This window comes from Ranitomeya variabilis, chromosome 1, assembly GCF_051348905.1.
Source record: "Ranitomeya variabilis isolate aRanVar5 chromosome 1, aRanVar5.hap1, whole genome shotgun sequence".
In the NCBI taxonomy this organism is placed as follows: domain Eukaryota; kingdom Metazoa; phylum Chordata; class Amphibia; order Anura; family Dendrobatidae; genus Ranitomeya; species Ranitomeya variabilis.
The window spans coordinates 299766887-299788980 of NC_135232.1; the positions used below are offsets into that span (position 1 = coordinate 299766887).

Genomic DNA, 22094 nt, shown 5'->3' on the forward strand with positions numbered 1-22094 from the left:
ATATAAAGCAGTCCTAACTGATGTATGCAATCCCTATCTGATGTATTTAAAAATATGTATAATATACTGTAGCCATCTTGTATTAATTTGTAAATCAATTACTCTTTAAAGGCTCTTCCCACGTACCAAGTTGATTTTAATCAATAGATCTTGTAATAATAATAAGTTCCACAATTAGATGTGATTAAAAAATAATGTTCGTGCTCTGAGATAATCTTGTACATGTACCCCAGTACATCTTTTGACTATATTTTCTTTTCAGAATTTCCTGGTTAAATTTCTTCTTTGTATAGCCCAGTTTCTTTTCTTTTCCATAGTACTTTAGTAATATATAGTTCTTTCTTGTTCCTTTTACTTTTCCTACTTTATTTGATCGATAAAATAGGTCTCCCAGATTTTTTTTTTTCCAGGTGCCAAAGTTTTTTGGATGGATGTAGGGTATGTTGAGAGTGCTGACTTAAAAAATAATAATGGGCTGGAGGTAGACATTCATGATGAAGCACATTTCTCTTCATGAATCAGCAGTTTGTGACGAGTGGCATGCACCTCGCCACAAATCCTACTCTAGTTCCTACTGGAGTAAGATTTGTGGCATAATGAATGCAGCCACTAGTCATGCCCCAGCTCTGCCCACTTACTTGGAGCTGAGCAAAAATAGCGTAAGAACGCCACAGTCACTAAATTTTACTACAGCCTTGCATTGCATCAAAACTATGTGACTTCTCAAGGCTTTCTACTCCAGTGTGCTAGTGTTAAAGCTTTGATGAAGTGGGCCCTATTTTTACTCAACCTGCAATGACGCCTGGACATAGTAAGGAGATCTTTAACATCGATATTAGGAGTTTAATAATGTGCTCCTTATTCAATATAGGGGGAATACTTAGTTACCAGGGCTGTGGAGTCGGTAAGCCAAGCCACTGACTCCTTAGTTTTCCTGACTTCCGAATCCGAACTCCATGACAGCAACTCCACAGCACTGGTCACTACTGAGCATGTATATTAAGTGCAACACAGATTCATCTCCGATAAAAACCAAAATCCTTAGATCAGGAACAGAACCGACATTTATAGGACATTTTATAACTTTCCCAAATTCTTATGAAAACATTTACAGCACATCCTGCATTGAACTACGTTACCTAATTTATTAAATATTTTAGGAGTCGGAGTTGGTCCATTTTATACGACTGTCTTCTATCCACTAGATATAAATTTAATTTGGCCTGCACTCTAAATTTAGATCGGGGTGCTGGTGAGACAGACCGTAAGGTCTAGTATCAGTATTATTGAAATCCACCGCACTCCCTGTGTGGAATATCTTAGAAACAAAAGGATTTTTTGAAACTTGCTAATTTATTCAAGTGAAAAACAGAAAATCAAATGTGACAGATCAAATAGTAGGCAGTACAAGCGACTCAGTGATTTGATGTTTCGACCCTCCCGGGTCTTACTCTAAAGTCGCACTTAATCCAGGATTTATGAGTGGCTCTTATGGTAACGAGGATGTTATCCCTGTAGTGTCAAGGGGCAGGTACAGTCTTTTTGATACCAAGTATGGCCTAATAGTTGATTTTTCTCTGCGTATGACCTTGCTGAGGAATAGCAGCCGTGTATCAGCGTCTTGCTGCTGTTTGCATATGCGATTCAAATAGAAAGTTGGTATGTCACTGGAGACAACCTTTTTTGCAGGTGCCAATGTATCAGCCTTGAATTGCTGGTAAGTTGTATGTGGTTTAATGGATTTGCCAGTTCTGGATAAAGCCTTGTAGAGGAGTAACAGCGGCGCCTCTGCGTCTTGCTGGTGGACATGTAGGCTTAATACCCTTAGTGGATGGGGGATAGCGCTCCTGCGTCCTGTGGGAAGGCATGCCTTCCCACAGGACGCAGGAGCGCTATCCCCCATCCACTAAGGGTATTAAGCCTACATGTCCACCAGCAAGACGCAGAGGCGCCGCTGTTACTCCTCTACAAGGCTTTATCCAGAACTGGCAAATCCATTAAACCACATACAACTTACCAGCAATTCAAGGCTGATACATTGGCACCTGCAAAAAAGGTTGTCTCCAGTGACATACCAACTTTCTATTTGAATCGCATATGCAAACAGCAGCAAGACGCTGATACACGGCTGCTATTCCTCAGCAAGGTCATACGCAGAGAAAAATCAACTATTAGGCCATACTTGGTATCAAAAAGACTGTACCTGCCCCTTGACACTACAGGGATAACATCCTCGTTACCATAAGAGCCACTCATAAATCCTGGATTAAGTGCGACTTTAGAGTAAGACCCGGGAGGGTCGAAACGTCAAATCACTGAGTCGCTTGTACTGCCTACTATTTGATCTGTCACATTTGATTTTCTGTTTTTCACTTGAATAAATTAGCAAGTTTGAAAAAATCCTTTTGTTTCTAAGATATTCCACACAGGGAGTGCGGTGGATTTCAATAATTCTATCCACTAGAGGCAGGGAATAAGATATGTGGACTTTTGGAGGCTGCGTACTGCCTTTTGGCCCCCCTGATTAATATCTATACATAAGGGTGTCTTGCTATTGTATATAGACTTAATATTTGTTTGAAATTATCGATCATTATATTGACGTCACACATATATCTTTCTGCATTTGTTTGGCTTGTACCATCTCGTCTATATAGCCTCACTACTGTTTGTACCAGGGCTGTTGAGTCGGTAAGCAGTAAACCTCCAACTCTATGAATCAGACTTCACAGCACTGGCCACTATTGAGCATGTACATAAAGTGCAGCACAGATTCGTCTCCACAGCACTGGCCAGTACTGAGCATGTACAGTGGGGCAAAAAAGTATTTAGTCAGTCAGCAATAGTGCAAGTTCCACCACTTAAAAAGATGAGAGGCGTCTGTAATTTACATCATAGGTAGACCTCAACTATGGGAGACAAACTGAGAAAAAAAAATCCAGAAAATCACATTGTCTGTTTTTTTATAATTTTATTTGCATATTATGGTGGAAAATAAGTATTTGGTCAGAAACAAACAATCAAGATTTCTGGCTCTCACAGACCTGTAACTTCTTCTTTAAGAGTCTCCGCTTTCCTCCACTCATTACCTGTAGTAATGGCACCTGTTTAAACTTGTTATCAGTATAAAAAGACACCTGTGCACACCCTCAAACAGTCTGACTCCAAACTCCACTATGGTGAAGACCAAAGAGCTGTCAAAGGACACCAGAAACAAAATTGTAGCCCTGCACCAGGCTGGGAAGACTGAATCTGCAATAGCCAACCAGCTTGGAGTGAAGAAATCAACAGTGGGAGCAATAATTAGAAAATGGAAGACATTCAAGACCACTGATAATCTCCCTCGATCTGGGGCTCCACGCAAAATCCCACCCCGTGGGGTCAGAATGATCACAAGAACGGTGAGCAAAAATCCCAGAACCATGCGAGGGGACCTAGTGAATGAACTGCAGAGAGCTGGGACCAATGTAACAAGGCCTACCATAAGTAACACACTACGCCACCATGGACTCAGATCCTGCAGTGCCAGACGTGTCCCACTGCTTAAGCCAGTACATGTCCGGGCCCGTTTGAAGTTTGCTAGAGAGCATTTGGATGATCCAGAGGAGTTTTGGGAGAATGTCCTATGGTCTGATGAAACCAAACTGGAACTGTTTGGTAGAAACACAACTTGTCGTGTTTGGAGGAAAAAGAATACTGAGTTGCATCCATCAAACACCATACCTACTGTAAAGCATGGTGGTGGAAACATCATGCTTTGGGGCTGTTTCTCTGCAAAGGGGCCAGGACGACTGATCCGGGTATATGAAAGAATGAATGGGGCCATGTATCGTGAGATTTTGAGTGCAAACCTCCTTCCATCAGCAAGGGCATTGAAGATGAAACGTGGCTGGGTCTTTCAACATGACAATGATCCAAAGCACACCGCCAGGGCAACGAAGGAGTGGCTTCGTAAGAAGCATTTCAGGGTCCTGGAGTGGCCTAGCCAGTCTCCAGATCTCAACCCTATAGAAAACCTTTGGAGGGAGTTGAAAGTCCGTGTTGCCAAGCGAAAAGCCAAAAACATCACTGCTCTAGAGGAGATCTGCATGGAGGAATGGGCCAACATACCAACAACAGTGTGTGGCAACCTTGTGAAGACTTACAGAAAACGTTTGACCTCTGTCATTGCCAACAAAGGATATATTACAAAGTATTGAGATTAAATTTTGTTTCTGACCAAATACTTATTTTCCACCATAATATGCAAATAAAATGATAAAAAAACAGACAATGTGATTTTCTGGATTTTTTTTTTCTCAGTTTGTCTCCCATAGTTGAGGTCTACCTATGATGTAAATTACAGACGCCTCTCATCTTTTTAAGTGGTGGAACTTGCACTATTGCTGACTGACTAAATACTTTTTTGCCCCACTGTACATAAAGTGCAGCACAGATTAATCTCCACAGCACTGGTCACTACTGAGCATTTACATAAAGTGCAGCACAGATTAATCGCAGCTAAAAGCCGAGATCCTTAGATCAGGAACAGAACAGACATTTATAGGACATTTCATAACTTTCCCAAATTCTTATGAAAACATTTACAGCACATCCTGCATTGTACTACTGGACCCAATTTATTATATATTGTCAGAGTCGCTCCATTTTATACTGACTGCACCAAAATGGACTCCGACTCCACTGCCCTGTTAGCAACAGGTTTCTTTTTAATAGCAAATATATCAACCGGTTTTAAGCTAACCCTGTCTCAGCATGTCATGGGTGGGTATCTTAGCATTCGGACCAGGAGTGATCAAAACTTTTGATATGTCACAAACTTTACCAATGACCTCTTCCCAATGCTTGTATGGTATATGAGGTATATGAGAAGATTTTAACTATATTCTCCAATTTATACACATGATACCTGTCTTTTAATTACTCACTGCAGCTCCTTTTATTGTTTTCAGCAGTCTAGACTTATCAGAACTGGCCAAGGCTGCAAAGAAAAAACTTCAGTCTGTGAGTATCAATAGTGGTAATTGGTGCTAGATAGGGTTGTACATGAGGCATTTCTAACACATTGTCTTTGCAGTTAAGCAATCACTTATTTGAAGAATTGGCAATGGATGTTTATGATGAAGTTGACAGACGAGAAACTGATGCAGGTAAATGATATTGAAACGACCGTGTAGTATAATAATTTCCATGCACAACAGTGGCAGTGAACGCGTTGACCACATTGACAAAGCAGATCTCTGTGATGTAGTAGGACATACTGATATTCAGCTATTTCTCCTTCTGGTGTTTTGGGGAGCTTAAAGGGTTATTCGCACTATATCCATCCTAGTTCACGTGTGTAAAGTTCTAAAATAAAAAATAAACTTGTCAAATGCGATCAAGTTCCAAAAGTGCTCACTGCTGCAGAGCTCACGCCTGAAAATCTGCTTGTTAGAGCATTTGCATATCTGGTTGCCTATGGATATGTCCTGTAGTTCTTTTCTGACAGGTTGCACGTGCTCAGTAGAATCTCTGCTATGTTTCTAGCAGGCTGTGTGTGCAGTGAGGCAGCATACATGGTTGTGCCATCCTCACCACACAGGGTGGACAAGGGTGCTGTGCTCCCTCTGCTGTCAGAGGAAGAACGGCTATCCTCCGATTCTGCTGCTCATCTATGTAATTATTTCTATCCTGCCCCCAAATAGACATACTGTATATGTATACTTGTTGTTTGGGTCTTCATTAATTAAATTTTAATAGCTTCTTTGGGAACTAATTATAAATTGTGCATTATGTGCGCTAGAGGAAGGGAATTAGATATGTGGCCTTTTGGATACTGTGTACTGTACCTTGGGCCCCCTTATTGCTATCCATACATAATGGTATCTTGCTGTTGTATATAGATGTAATATTTGTTTGAATTATCTATCATTATACTGAAAGTATGTATATGCATACTGATGCACATGCATCTTTCTTCTGCATTTGTTTTGGCTTGTACCATCTCGCCTATGTAGCCTCGCTACCGTTTACACCAGTGCTGTGGAGTCGATAAGCCAAATCTCCAACTCCGGCCCCACAGCACTGGTCACTACTGAGCATGTGCATAAAGTGCAGCACAGATTCATCTCCGCTAAAAGCCGAGATCCTTAGCTCAGGAACAGAACAGACATTTATAGGACATTTCATAACTTTCCCAAATCCTTACAAACATTTACAGCACATCCTGCATTGTACTACTGGACCCAATTTATTATATTTTTAAGGGTCGGTCCATTTTATTCCGACTCCACCAAAATGGACACCAGCTCCACTACTCCAACTCCACAGCCCTGGTTTGTACTTGCGAATGATTTTATATATTATTGGAATATTTGTCTTTTTTTTTTTTTTTTTATAAGACCCTCTTGAGTTTATTTAGAAATGTTCTATGACTTTTGTGTGTAGTGGTATTTCAGTTTTTTTTTACTACTGTCATTGGTTTATGAATGTAACATTAACTGCAAAAGTACGCTTTTACATTTTGATCATTAATTACTTTTTTGGATTTTTTTTAAATTGACCTTTTCAAATATGTGTTTTGGCAGCAGGTGTCCTTAAGGGAAATGGGCATCCTTTTAATCTTCCATTAACTTGAAGTCCTTGCTTCTCTGACATTAACACAGTAGAAAGAAAAAGAGAGCAAGGTGCAGCTGAAGTTTGTGTTTCAATAAAACAGCGATAGAGCGGCGATAGTGACAGTGCTGTCCAGGGTAGTATGTTCATACTGGAAAGAACCAGCCCATAGCTAAAATGCCCATTTCCAAAGGCATTGAGAATAATGGACTAAAGCTCACAATACACTATAAAGCACCATTCTTGTTAACCTTTAAGTACCATCTGTAGTTCATATATAGCTATGAACTACATATCATACTGACTCTCTATATTTACAAATAGAGATAACGGGGACTTTGAACAAGTAGGTGGCTAGGAAAGTGAGAGCCCTAAATAGAACTGCTGTGTAAGCTGCCGATTTGATGCTGGGGATTGTCATCGTGGGACTGATTAGAGCCCTGAGCTGAGGGGGTTGGGAGGTGAGCAGCTAACTGATATATAGAAATCAATGGCAAGAGGGTAGTGGATGGTATAGTAGGAATTAACACCGCTCCTGGAATGTAGCAACTGCTCACTTTACCAGGGTCTGGGCAGATACTAGTAGCCGAGCTCCATGGTAACCAGCTACACACTTGATAGATAAAAGTTCTCATTGCAGCTGATCGACAGCGGATAGAAAAAGCAAGTCAATTGCAAATTTTTTTAAATGCTGCCTAAATAAAGTAATTTAATAACTTGACAATACCTATTAAAGCTGAGGAAAAATCATTTATCAGGGCCTTTAATTATGTTATATACATTGTTGATCCAAATTTAATTCAGATGTATAAGTAAATTTACATAAGTCAGATTGCCTTAAATTGAACTTTTCAGCATATTCATACTGGCCAACCCACTGCATCATAAATCGAGACTGGGACCAATGTTGCAGTCTTGTATATTTCATTCTGAATCGCTGTGGTAGCCATGGACATATTGGAAGATACCTGTATCTGTCTAATCCTAGTTGCATGATCCCCAGCTGGTGTTTAAAGTGTTTATATTTTTTTCAATGCCTCAGTGTTACGGAGTGTAATATACCATACATGGCTGCAGTAACAGCGACGTTCTCTTATTCATGCTGCCTATAGGCCTGTGGTGTGCTATGACCTATTCCTGTGAGATGGGATCAGCTGAGGGTACACAATAAAAGATTCTTGGTACCTGAACCGTAGGCTGCACTGGCTGTGAGATTGCAGTCGTAAATGTTTATTCTAAAATGTTGTGGTGTTTCAGAGGAGAAACACTTTGAGAAGCCGACCAGGGACTATGCATCTTGGTTGGCTATTCGTAGGCTGGTCCTAGGTGGCTTCTTCCCATCTGCTTTTTAAAGTATGTTCTCTCTGAAACACCACAACCAGCCCTATAGTCATGCTGCCTTGTTGGCTTGTGTTCAGGCAAAATAAGTCTCCTCTCTGGCTACGTTTTAGAGGAAAAGAAATGACACTTTTTATTTTGATGGTGTAAATTTGAAAATAACATTTGGCAAATTCTGCCTATAGCTCTTGAAATGTGTCTAATTCTGCTTACAGTTTGGCTGGCTACTCAGAACCATAGCACACTTGTCACGGAGACCACTGTAGTACCTTTCCTTCCTGTGAATCCCGAATATTCCTCAACACGTAACCAGGTAACTTAAGTTATATGTCTTAGGTTTGTCTGAAATATTTTCTATCAATTATCGTTTCTCATGATTAAAGGGGTTGTCCAGTACTCAGACAACTCCTTTTCAATCCCTGGTTTCCCCCCTCCCAATCAACGACCACATTACTCTCTCCTCCTTCGGGCAAATAACATAAATCCTGAAGAAGCAAGAGCTGCTGTTCCTGATGTATTTGATTTGTCCGAAGGAGGGTAAAGTGAATTAGCCTCAGGAATTGTGTAACATAACAATGTCACATGAGGCCCGGGAGAGCCAGTGCCGACACAGCTGGAACAGTGCCGGCACAACTGGAACAGTGCCGACACAGCGGGGACAGTGCCGACACAGCGGGGACAGTGCCGGCACAGCGGGGACAGTGCCGGCACAGCGGGGACAGTGCCGGCACAGCGGGGACAGTGCCGGCACAGCGGGGACAGTGCCGGCACAGCGGGGACAGTGCCGGCACAGCGGGGACAGGGCCGGCACAGCGGGGACAGGGCCGGCACAGCTGGGACAGGGCCAGCAACAGAGGCGAATGTAGGTGTTGCTGTTTTACAAGAGGAAAACATAGGAATTGAGAAGGGGTGTTCTGAGTAGTGGACAAAGCCTTTTAAAATTTGAACATATTATATAAGCAAGCGACTGTACACTGTTTTATGTTAATGTTTTTGTATGTCACATTGTAATTTTACATTTACTTACATATTCACTTCTTGTTGATAAGCTGCAGTTTTATACTTTTTAACACACATTCCTGATCATTATTGTGTCTCTTACCACTATCGGACTGATACTTTTTTTTTTTAGGGAAGGCAGAAGTTGGCCCGTTTCAATGCCCATGAATTTGCCACTCTGGTTATAGATATTTTAAGTGACGCCAAAAGACGGCAACAGGGAAATTCAGTGGTTGCACCTAAAGGTAATCCTTTAAACCGTATTCTTGAATATGTTGTGTTTTATTCTGAAAACCGAATATTGCATTGAATGAGAGTGAGAACACAGTCAGGCAAGCGCTGCAGCTAGGGAAACTAATCTCACTTTTTAACTACAGAACTCTTACAAACGCGTACCTATTAGATTTTTGCGGACAGGTGTAAAATGTAGTCAGGAGCCGGTCCTGCTCTGTCCCTGTCTATTTTGTGCCCAGTTAGCATATAGCGAGGTGAGTTACTAGAATAGAGACTGTCCTGATTGGGACACCATGCGTCAGTTGGACGGTTTTCCATATATATATATATATATATCAAGTCAACTAAGTATCCTATATTTTTTATTTGTTACTATTTATTTACTTCAGTGATTCCACCCAATGTTTTTATTTTAGAATATATTTGTCTGTTAGTCACTACAGTGTATCTGTGCGCCTACATATTAACTTATTCTAGCAGGTAGGTTGGCCCTTTCTTTTGGTTCTGTTAATATTTCTTTCTTTAAAAAAAATTAATAAATAAATACCAAAACTTCCAGCAGCGGTCGCCATGTTGAATGATTTCATAATGTAATTATTTTTGCCCCCGTCTTCTGCAGATATTGCAGCACAGACTGTTCGGCGCTGACATAATGGAGAGAAAACTGAGTTTGTGCTCTTTCTCCTAGATTCCTGTAGATTGCACAGAATTGACTGTGTAATGTAAAGTAAGTCAATAAGAGATGCACTGTGAGGCTCAAATTGCGACTCGTATTGATTGCATTAGGAATATTGTATCATTCAGTCCTCTATTGTCTGTGGGAGCTTGGGAGACGGGTTGTTTTTCTTATCCTCCCTCTTTGATCGATTTGCGGTAAAGACTCTGGGCAGTCTATACTGAAATATCTGCAGGAGAATAAAAAACAATTGTAATGTTCCATTCCACACTCAGCATTCTGCCTTTTCATCATGTGAGCGCTCCCCAATCCTGAATTCAGTAATACAATTCCTATCTGAGTCAGGGTTGTGTGTTGCATGTTGAACACCTACAGTAGGAAGCCAGAGGTGGAGGAACACAGCCAATATATGCCAAATACAGTGCCTTGAAAAAGTATTAGTACCCCTTAAACTTAAATGTAAATGTATTTAATTGGGATATTATTATTAATAATATTATTATTATTATTATTATTATTATTATTATTCTAACACAGAGACAAGGAGTTTTCCAAGACCTTTCCTTAGGTTAGGTCCTCGATATGGTATAATTGGGGGTTTGACCTCAGCACTCACCAGAATGAGCTGATGGGGCTATGGCGCTCCTGCAAGAACTACATTTACCTACTAGTTCTCCCAACAGCTTTCCGAGCCCTTGTAGCAGGTCATTTCTTCTCTTTGTTTCCCGTATTACATTATATATTTTCAATTCTAGATAATGTTGAATTGGTCTTAAAAAGTATAAGCAATCAGCATAGCATCGAAAGCCAAGATAACGACCAGCCTGACTACGATAGCGTCGCATCTGATGAAGAAACAGATTTGGAGAATGTTCCAGCCAATTCTTTTAGGGAAAAGGTATGTCTGTATTGTATATGTGCATTTGAAATGTAATAGTGTAGAATTATATAATAACTACTGTTATAGATTGCACCAAATTGTTACAACAGAAAGGTCTGAGTTGCTGATGGGTTTTGCTTAGTTGTTTTGTTTTGCAGAGTTCTGGTAACCTATTACATGGTTTTCCCAATAAAGCCATATATGAATAAACACACGTTTTTATTGGCACATAGTATACGTATAATCTCCACCCGTGGATAACTTAATTTGGGCTCCTTTTGTTCCTTCTCTGCTTAAAATCTACAGAAGCGGAAACTTCACTCCATGCAAACTCCTTACCATGGAAAATATGTGAGCAGGGGCTGGAAACCCTGGACACCCGGTCTAATGATTATTTGGTGACCCACTAGTGATTATTTGTGACCCACTGGTTAGACCCGGACTTGAACATTCAGTCTTCACCTGTCTTTCGGATCGATGATAAATAGCTCTTAAAATAATACGTATTTAGTGTATAGATCTGTTAGATTAATTTGCAGAATGTTATTAATACATTTGTCAGCTACATTTAATTTTCAGGTTTCTAAATTGTGACTTTTCGGCAAAGAAATTGTGAGCAGTTGGGTGCTAGTTAAAAAGAAGGTCTAGAGAATCTCGGATGGGATTTGTTACCCTTTGTCTTCCTCAGCTGCAAAGCCAGGAGATGATCTACCTTTTCATATAGCGGATCTGTTGCCAGATGTCACAGTACAGACTGTATACATTTTTAAATAGATCTACTAGACCCGATGAAGCTGGTGTACTTATTAATTATGTAAATGAACATCAGAATGGCTGTACAATCCAAATATAGTTACATAGTTAGCAAGGCCCAGAAAAGACATTTGTCCATCCAGTTCAGCCTATATTCCGTCAGAATAAATCCCCAGATCTAGGTCCTTCTAAAGATGCTAATAACTGTATGATACAATATTGTTACGCTCCAGGAAGACATCCAGGCCTCTCTTGAACCCCTCGACTGAGTTCGCCATCACCACCTCCTCAGGCAAGCAATTCCAGATTCTCACTGCCCTAACAGTAAAAAATCCTCTTCTATGTTGGTGGAAAAACCTTCTCTCCTCCAGATGCAGAGAATGCCCCCTTGTGCCCGTCACCTTCCTTGGTATAAACAGATCCTCGCAGAGATATTTGTATTGTCCCCTTATATACATGGTTACTAGATCGCCCCTCAGTCGTCTTTTTTCTGGACTAAATAATCCTAATTTTGCTAATCTCTCTGGGTATTGTAGTTCCCATGAGCATTTTGAGTCTATCAATAAAATGGCATAAGAATCCAAGTGTATTCAGTCTCCAACCAAGCAGCGTGATTGACAGCTGAAGCTTATGCTGAGCAGTGTGAGATCTCTGCAGCAGGGAGGACATTGAGGAGATGCCGATCGGACTAGGTTGGTGGAAACTTTCATAACGCATTATACAGCCATTCTGACTTCAATTTTCAAAGTAAAAACACCAGCTCCATCAAGTCTTAAGCGATCTGTCTAATAATGTGACATGTTTTGTATTGGGTGATTTTGTTCACTTTATTCTCCACAATTTTTTTTTTTAAATAAGCTCTTGGCTTTTATTAGTTACATAGTTACATATATGTGCATCTTGTTTCCAGAGTTTGGAATCGGAGTTATCTGATGGGACATTTACGGTACAAGAGTTTCTGGAGGTTAAGAATGCCCTGACTGCATCAGAAGCAAAAATTCAACAGTTAATGAAAGTTAATAGCAATCTCAGTGATGAGCTTCGGATAATGCAAAAAAAGGTAACGAGTTTATTATATCACACTCCTACATACCAATGTCTCGCAGATTTTATTCTCTCCGACACTACTTAACTATGTTTCCATTGCATGCGCACCGCACCATCTCTTTCCATTAACACTAGTTCCTGTAGTAAGAGGAGAACGTATTACTGTCGTCTTAATTTGGATTTGTTTTCTGGCCACCATTAGCTGAAAGCAGTAGATGTTCTGAATGGCTCTCTAGAAATAGGGGCTTACACTGAAAGTCTGACCGAAGCAAGTACATTGGCTGCAAGATTGCATACAAAGTAGAGGGGTTGCATGTGCACTTTGCTGAGCGTTCATGTGTCCTCCTATTGGAAGAGTGGAGTGATCTGCTTGGTATGACAAATACATAAAAAATGGAATCTAGTCCTTTATATTAAAAATTCCCCAGAAATCACCAACAACTAGAGACAATTAGCGAAGGTATTCACAGTAATCTACTATATAATTGTCTAAGGGTCACTTCCGTCTGTCTGTCTGTCTGTGATGGATATTCATTGGTCGCGGCCTCTGTCTGTCATGGAAATCCAAGTCGCTGATTGGTCGTGGCAACACGCCCACAACCATTTACACGACCAATCAGCGACATGCACAGTCCGGAAGAAAATGGCCGCTCCTTACTCCCCGCACTCAGTGCCCGGCGCCCGCATACACCCCTCCGGTCACCGCTCGCACAGGGTTAATGCCGGCGGTAACGGACCGCGTTATGCCGCAGGTAACGCACTCCGTTCCCGCCGCTATTAACCCTCTGTGACCAAGTTTTTACTATTGACGCAGCCTATGCAGCGTCAATAGTAAAAACATCTAATGTTAAAAATAATTTAAAAAAAAAAATAAAAAATCATTAGATACTCACCTTCCGCAGCCTTTCCTGCTCCTCGCGATGCTCCGGCCGGTCCATGCAAGCGGCACGTTCCGGTGGCAAGGATGGTCTGGGAGAAGGACCTGCCATGACGTCACGGTCATGTGACCGCGACGTCACCACAAGTCCTGCGCGAGCAGGACCTGCCGTGACATCACGGTCATGTGACCACGACACGGTCATGTGACCGCAACGTCATCACAGGTCCTGCTCGAAAAGGACCTGCCATGACGTCACGGTCCCGTGACAGCGACGTCATCACACCCTGGGACCGGAAGCAGCCGCCTGCACCCCACACAGGCGACAGAACTACAATGCGCCTGCGGACGGTGAGTATATGATTATTTTTTATTTTTTTAACCGGTTACATACGTGGCTGGGCAATATACTACGTAGCTGGGCAATATACTACGTGACTGCCCAATATATTATGTGGCTGGGCAATATACTACCTGGCTCTGTGCTGTATACTACGTCACTGGGCAATATACTACGTGGCTCTGTGCTGTATACTATGTCACTGGGCAATATACTACGTGGCTGGGCAATATACTACGTGGCTGGGCAATATCCTACGTCGCTGGGCAATATACTACGTCACTGGGCAATATACTACTTCGCTGGGCAATATACTACGTGGCTGGGCAATATACTACGTGGCTGGGCAATATACTACGTCACTGGGCAATATACTACTTCGCTGGGCAATATACTACGTCACTGGGCAATATACTACGTCGCTGGGCAATATACTACGTCGCTGGGCAATATACTACTTCGCTGGGCAATATACTACGTCGCTGGGCAATATACTACGTGGCTCTGTGCTGTATACTACGTGGCTGGGCAATATACTACGTGGCTGGGCAATATACTACGTCACTGGGCAATATACTACTTCGCTGGGCAATATACTACGTCGCTGGGCAATATACTACGTCGCTGGGCAATATACTACGTCGCTGGGCAATATACTACGTCGCTGGGCAATATACTACGTCGCTGGGCAATATACTACGTGGCTGGGCAATATACTACGTGGCTGGGCAATATACTACGTAACTGGGCAATATACTACGTGTCTGGGCAATATACTACGTGGCTGGGCAATATACTACGTGGCTGGGCAATATACTACGTGGCTGGGCAATATACTACGTGGACATGCATATTCTAGAATACCCGATGCGTTAGAATCGGGCCACCATCTAGTCAAAAATATTACTGCAAAAATGCACCTCAATAAAACAAAGCCAACTATTCATCAAAGCGATTATGCCAGAAATATGGCGTATAATGCTTAGAAAAGTCTCCAAACCTTTGTGCTGCACGGAGTTGTACAAAAAATGTTTGACTTTTGGTGTTTTCATCTAAGCTTTGCCCAAAAATGGGTGTAGCTAGGGCGGAACACGGCTTAGCAACGCCTGCTCAACTAAGTTATGACGAGCTGCTGCAGCCATATGCCACAAATATTACCCGAGTCCCTGACTTGTGTCGAGCTGCAGGCCACATCTCACTCCAACACACACCCTCATTAAGACCGATGTGCCAATGCCAGCCTTGATGAATACCAGCCATACTATTTATTAGATATGCTTTTATGAAGGACCACTTAATAATGGTCCAACCACACACAAAAAAGCCTGAGAGAAGTAGAAATATCAAACTATGGGTATGTTTGAGTTATACATATAGTACAGGCAAAAGTTTGGACACACCTTCTCATTTAAAGATTTTTCTGTATTTTCATGACTCTGAAAATTGTACATTCACACTGAAGGCATCAAAACTATGAATTGACACATGTGGAATTATATACTTAACAAAAAAGTGTGAAACAACTGAAATTATGTCTTATATTCTAGGTTCTTCAAAATAGCCACCTTTTGCTTTGATGACTGCTTTGCACACTCTTGGCATTCTCTTGATGAGCTTCAAGAGGTAGTCACCGGGAATGGTTTTCACTTCACAGGTGTGCCCTGTCAGGTTTAATAAGTGGGATTTCTTGCCTTATAAATGGTGTTGGGACCATCAGTTGTGTTGTGCAGAAGTCTGGTGGTTACACAGCTGATAGTCCTACTGAATAGACTGTTAGAATTTGTATTATGGCAAGAAAAAAGCAGCTAAGTAAAGAAAAATGAGAGGCCATCATTACTTTAAGATATGAAGGTCAGAAAAAAATTGGGCAAACTTTGAAAGTATACACAAGTGCAGTGGCAAAAACCATCAAGCGCTACAAAGAAACTGGCTCACATGAGGACTGCCCCAGGAAAGGAAGACCAAGAGTCACCTCTGCTTCTGAGGATAAGTTTATCCGAGTCACCAGCCTCAGAAATCGCAGGTTAACAGCAGCTCAGACCAGGTCAATGCCACACAGCGTTCTAGCAGCAGACACATCTCTACAACAACTGTTAAGAGGAGACTTTGTGCAGCAGGCCTTCATGGTAAAATAGCTGCTAGGACACCACTGCTAAGGACAGGCAACAAGCAGAAGAGACTTGTTTGGGCTAAAGAACACAAGGAATGGACATTAGACCAGTGGAAATCTGTGCTTTGGTCTGATGAGTCCAAATTTGAGATCTTTGGTTCCAACCACCGTGTCTTTGTGCGATGCAGAAAAGGTTAACGGATGGACTCTACATGCCTGGTTCCCACCGTGAAGCATGGAGGAGGAGGTGTGATGGTGTGGGGGTGCTTTGCTGGTGACACTGTTGGGGATTTATTCAAAATTGAAGGCATAATGAACCATCATGGCTACCACAGCATCTTGCAGCGGCATGCTTTTCCATCCAGTTTGCGTTTAGTTGGACCATCATTTATTTTTAGTTGGACCATCATTTATTTTTCAACATGACAATGACCCCAAACACACGTCCAGGCTGTGTAAGGGCTACCAAGAAGGAGAGTGATGGGGTGCTACGCCAGATGACCTGGCCTCCACAGTCACCAGACCTGAAACCAATCGAGATGGTTTGGGGTGAGCTGGACCGCAGAGTGAAGGCAAAAGGGCCAACAAGTGCTAATCATCTCTGGAACTCCTTCAAGATTGTTGGAAGATCATTCCCGGTGACTACCTCTTGAAGCTCATCAAGAGAATGCCAAGAGTGTGCAAAGCAGTCATCAAAGCAAAATGTCGCTACTTTGAACCTAGAATATAAGACATAATTTCAGTTGTTTCACACTTTTTTGTTAAGTATATAATTCCACATGTGTTAATTCATAGTTTTGATGCCTTCAGTGTGAATGTACAATTTTCAGAGTCATGAAAATACAGAAAAATCTTTAAATGAGAAGGTGTGTCCAAACTTTTGGTCTGTACTGTACTCCCGTCCAGTGTTCGTGATGTCGCTCCATACACTTGTATAGAGCAAAGCGGCTGCCCAGTGGGCATGACCCACTACAGGGCCTGGCCTTGCTCAACACAAGTGTATGGAGCGACGTCACGCCCACTGGACGGGAGTATGTATAAGGCTACGTTCACATTTGCGGTCAGCGCCGCAGCGTCGGGCGCCGCAGCGGCGCCGCATGCGTCATGCGCCCCTATATTTAACATGGGGGCGCATGGACATGCGTTGTGCTGCGTTTTGCGCCGCATGGCCGCAAGCGTTGGACGCAAGAAACGCTTCAAGTTGCATTTTTTTTGCGTCCAACTTTCAGCCAAAAAGGACGCATGCGGCGCAAAACGCAGCGTTTTAGCGTGCGTTTTACCGCGTTTTTGTTTGCGTTGTGCGCTGCGGCGCCGACGCTGCGGCGCACAACGCAAATGTGAACGTAGCCTTACTCATACATATCCTCAGCTCCAGGCTCAGAAACCTGCAAATCCCTACTCGATTTTGACCGGATAACCACTTTAAGTCCTATGGGTTGAGAGGGAAAATTTAGACTTGCCCCCACCAGCATGTTGGTCACTTTCCCCCGCTCCATTTAAAAAAACTACAGATAATAAGATACCGTAATTTTCTAAGTATTACATCTAAATCATAGTCATACTGTCACCACTGAAACGTTTCACCCATACTGTTACTGAACAGGTCTGATAACTAATATACCAGTAGTAAGCCACATAAAGAGGTGAAATATTGCCAGTTTGCCACACAATGACCATGTATCATCAGCATAGTGTTACTGAACAATGCACTGTATTAAGACCAATATACCAATAACACGGCCACATCATGACCTGACCACATAGTAACCAAAAATACCACCATACTGGTCATTATTAAAAACCACAGCACATTAGCCCCTTAATGACCAAGCCAAATTATACAATTCTGACCTCTGTCCGTTTGAGGTTATTACTCTGGAAAGCTTCAAAGTATCCCGCTGATTCTGAGATTATCCCACTGATTTTGAGATTATCCCACTGATTCTGAGATTTTTATCATGACATATTGTACTTTGATAGTGGTAAAATTTATTCTATATGACTTGTTTATTTGTGTGAGAACCTAAATGTGGCGAAAATTTCACAATTGTCAAACTTTTAACTTTTTTGCTCTTACATCAGAGAGTAATGTCACACAAAATAGTTAATAAATAACATTTCCCAAATGTCTACTTTACATCAGCACAATTTTGGAAACAGAATTTTTTTTTTTTTGTTAGGAAGTTAGAAGGGTTAAAAGTTGACCAGCAAAATCAAAATATACAAAACCATTTTTTTTTTAGGGGCCACATCACATTTGAAGTGACTTTGAGGGGTCTATAGGATAGAAAATACCCAAAAGTGACACCATTCTAAAAACTGCACTTCTGAAGGTGCTTAAAGCCACATTCAAGAAGTTAACCCTTCAGGTGCTTCACAGGAACTGAAGCAATGTGGAAGGAAAAAAATGAACATTTAATTATTTTCACAAAAAAATTAATTTGGACCCAAACTTTTTATTTTCACAAGAGTAAGAGGAGGAAATGGACCCCAAAATCTGCTGTACAATTTCTCCTGAATACTCCCATACCTCATTTGTGGGGGTAAATCTACTGTTTGGGCGCATGGCAGAGCTCGGAAGGGAAGGAGCGCCATTTGACTTTTGAAATACAAAATTTGCTGGAATAATTAGCGGACGCCATGTTGCGTTTGCAGAGCCCCTGATGTGCCTAAACAGTAAAAACCCCCACAAGTGACCCCAATTTGGAAGCCACATCCTTCAAGGATTTTATACATGAGTATAGTGAGCATTTTGAGCCCACAGGTACGACACAGAGTTTGATAACATTAGGTTGTCATATTGAATATGTCGTCATTAGTGTTGGGCGCAAGTGCTCGCTACTCCAATTTGCATTTGGTGCTCGAGTCCCCGCTCCGCATGTTTCGCGGCTCTTAGACACCCCAAAAAACTATGCGGGGGTCCACAATACTCCCTGCATACCGAGCACCTGAGGCAGACTCGAGTAGCGAGCACTTGCGCTCAACAGTAGCTGTCATATTGTTTTTGTGGTTTTTTTACTTGTGAACACCCCCCCCCCCCCCCATTCTAACCCTAATCTCAACCATAACTTTAACACAACCCTAGCCCCCAACTCTAACCCTAAGCCCAACTGCAAAGAATGGAAAGCAAAACTATTTTTTTTATTTTGATCACTGTGATAGGATCTATCACAGTAATCAAAAGGAACAAATAGGAAAAATGTCCTATTGTTGCCGGGTACCGGCCGGCAGACCTTTAGCCGGCGCATGCCATTTTTTACAGGAAGGTGACACTGGGCCAAAGGACAGATCAAGAGAGACCGGGTGGTTTCGGGGGGCATCATTTCTCTCTTCTCTGACATGTATATCAATCATTGAAATAGCCGGCACATTTTTTTTTTTGTGACTGCCGTTATTTACTGAGTAATGATGATCACGTAACCGGTCGCTTAAAACTCCGGCCCTGATCATGTTCTCCGGTGTCGCGGCTACCCCCTGAAGATTTTACACCTCTGGGGGGCGCTACAGTCTTCTTCCCGATCACCCTTTTAAAACAGCGATGAGGGAATAAGTACCCTTAGCGGCCGCTGTTTTAGGGTATGTGCACGTCAGGATTTCTTGCAGAAAATTCCTGAAGAAAATCGGACATTTTCTGCAAGAAATCTGCATGCGGGTTTTTTTGCGTTTTTGATGCGTTTTTTGTGCGGTTTTTTGCGCATTTTTTTTCTGGAGCTTCCCAATGCATTAAATAGCGGGAAAAACGCGAAAAATCCACAAAATTAATGAACATGATGCGTTTTTAACCGCTATGCGTTTTTCTTGCGGAAAAAAGCGCATCATGTGCACAAAAAAAGCAGAATGCATTATAATTGATGGGATGCATATGTATGCGTTTTTATGCGTTTTTATAGCGAAAGAAACGCAACGTGTGCTCACAGCCTTAATGTGTATTGGCGGTCGTTAGGGTATTAATAATACCACCAGTGACATTATACAGAGGAGCGCCATAGATTTTAGAAGTGTATAGAGTACAGGTAAATCCAGTGACTTTCTAGTAACTCCTCCAAGTGAAGTAATTAATTTTCGCTTTTCTTCTTCATTCGGCACAAACGCTATGAATTCTTCCAGCCGTGTTTGTTTCTGCAGAAAGTAACATACAGACATCTATGACTATTCACTTCTCCAACACTCTCCCCACTTTCAATCAGCAAAAATAAAATACATTACAGTAGTGATCTGCCTTTGTGACCACTTTCGCAGTATAATCCCCCCTCCTTAGCCCCATTCAGCATTAAAGGGGTTGTCAAAACTGATAAGTCTGCAATTGCTCTGTCTGACTGCAGACTTATGAATCCCCCCAGCAAATGCACTGTGTGCTGTAGTGATTAGCCGGTTTCAGACACGGTAACGGAGAGTATGTATGAGTTATACATACTCCCGGCCAGTGGGCCCAGCCTCTCTCCATACATTTGTATTGGGTCGAGGCTGTGCCCCATCCAGTGATGCAGTCAGCCTGTAGGCGTGCCCGACTAAAGCTCCATACAAGTGTATGGAGAACGAGGCCGCATCCACCTGGCCTGGGGTATGTATAACTCATATTCTCCATTCCCCATTCTGAAACCAGCGAATCCACACAGTGCATGCACTGGGGGGATTCATAAGTCTGCAGTTACACAGACTGACTGCGGACAACCCCTTTAATGCTTATAACCCCTTTTGTGGCTCCCTTGCAATATTATAATTTTCTTTATGGCACTGTTCAGTAGTAATAACAATTTTTATTCTGAGATACAACAGTAGTGCCCCCCTCCCCAGTGGCAACAATAGAGTAGTAATGCACACCATTTCTGCCCCGATACAATAATAGCGTCCACCTTTTATGCCTTCATTCAATTGCACCATACCATATGGTGAATATTAAGCTTTGATACATCTCACTGTAGAGACATTTCATTCAGCAAGATGGATGAAGGCTTAACCTGTGTGTAACTGACATGTATTTTGACTAAGCATGTCAACCAACATAGATGCAGATTGATCATGTCTCTGTAAAGCCCCACATGACATTGTGTTAAAGGGGTGACTGTGACTCATTAGTGTTACAAGGTCTGAGGTGTGAATGAGGAACAAGTGTATTAAATTTGGTGATAACGCTCTCACACTCTCATACTGGTCACTGGAAGTTAAACATGGCACCACATGTTTAAGAACTCTCTGAGGATCTCAAAAAAAGAATTGTTGCTCTGCATAAAGATGGCCTAGGATATAAGAAGATTGCCAGCACCCTGAAACTGAGCTGCAGATGATAGAGGTTTAACAAGACAGGTTGTACTCAGAATTGGCCTCATCATGGTCGATAAAAGAAGTTGAGTGCACGTGCTCAGCGTCATATCCAGAGGTTGTCTATTCAAAAGAGGTTAAAGGGGGGGCGGCTAGCCTTTCAGGTTTGGACCATACGCCACATTCTCTATCAAATTGGTCTGCATGCCTGTCATCCGAGAAGGAAGCCTCTTGTAAAGATGATATACAATAGAGCCCACAGACAGTTTGCTAAGACAGACTAAGGACATGGCTTGGAGACCAAGATAAATTTATTTGGTTGAGATGGTGTCAAGCGTGTGTGGCGGCAACCAGGTGAGGAATACAAAGACAAGTGTGTCTTGCCTGCAAGTCAAGCATGGTGGTGGGAGTGTTGTGGTTTGGGGCTGCATAAGTGCTCCCGCCTGTGATGAGCTACCATGAATGAGGGAATCGTGAATGCCAACATGTACTGTGACATACTGGATCAGAGGATGATCCCCTCCCATCAGAAACTGGGCCGCAGGGCAGTATTCCAACATAACACCCCAAACACACCTCCAAGATGGCCACTGCCTTACTAAAGAAACTGAGGGTAAAGGTGCTGGACTGACAAAGCATGACTCCAAATCTAAAACCCTTTTGGGCATCTGTGGGGCATCCTCAAACAGAATATGGAGGAACATAAGGTCTCTAACATCCACCAGCTCTGTTATGTCGTCATGGAGGAGTGGAAGAGGATTCCAGTGGCGATCTGTGAAGCTCTAGTGACCTCCATGCCCAAGAGAGTTAAGGCAATGCTTGAAAATAATGGAGGCCACACAAAATATTCACACTATGGGAACAATTTGGCAATTTTCAGTTAGGGGTGTACTCTCTTTTGTTGCCAGCGGTTTAGACATTAATGACTGTGTCTTGAGTTATTTAAGAGGGAACATCAAATTTACACTGTTATACAAGCTGTAC

At 42.1% G+C, this 22094-nt stretch overlaps 1 protein-coding gene across 5 annotated transcripts in view; it reads left to right on the plus strand.

Moving 5' to 3' along the window:
* GIT2 (GIT ArfGAP 2) overlaps positions 1-22094 on the plus strand; it is a 109544-nt gene that overhangs the window by 55411 nt on the left and 32039 nt on the right. For 4 of the 5 annotated variants that reach the window (XM_077295620.1, XM_077295638.1, XM_077295613.1 and 1 more), the window contains exons 9-14: positions 4953-5004; positions 5078-5150; positions 8151-8248; positions 9068-9179; positions 10600-10742; positions 12388-12537. In XM_077295620.1, coding sequence (XP_077151735.1) covers positions 4953-5004; positions 5078-5150; positions 8151-8248; positions 9068-9179; positions 10600-10742; positions 12388-12537 — 628 coding nt within the window. The remainder of the gene's footprint in view (positions 1-4952; positions 5005-5077; positions 5151-8150; positions 8249-9067; positions 9180-10599; positions 10743-12387; positions 12538-22094) is intronic. The other variant, XM_077295605.1, reaches the window with a different exon arrangement.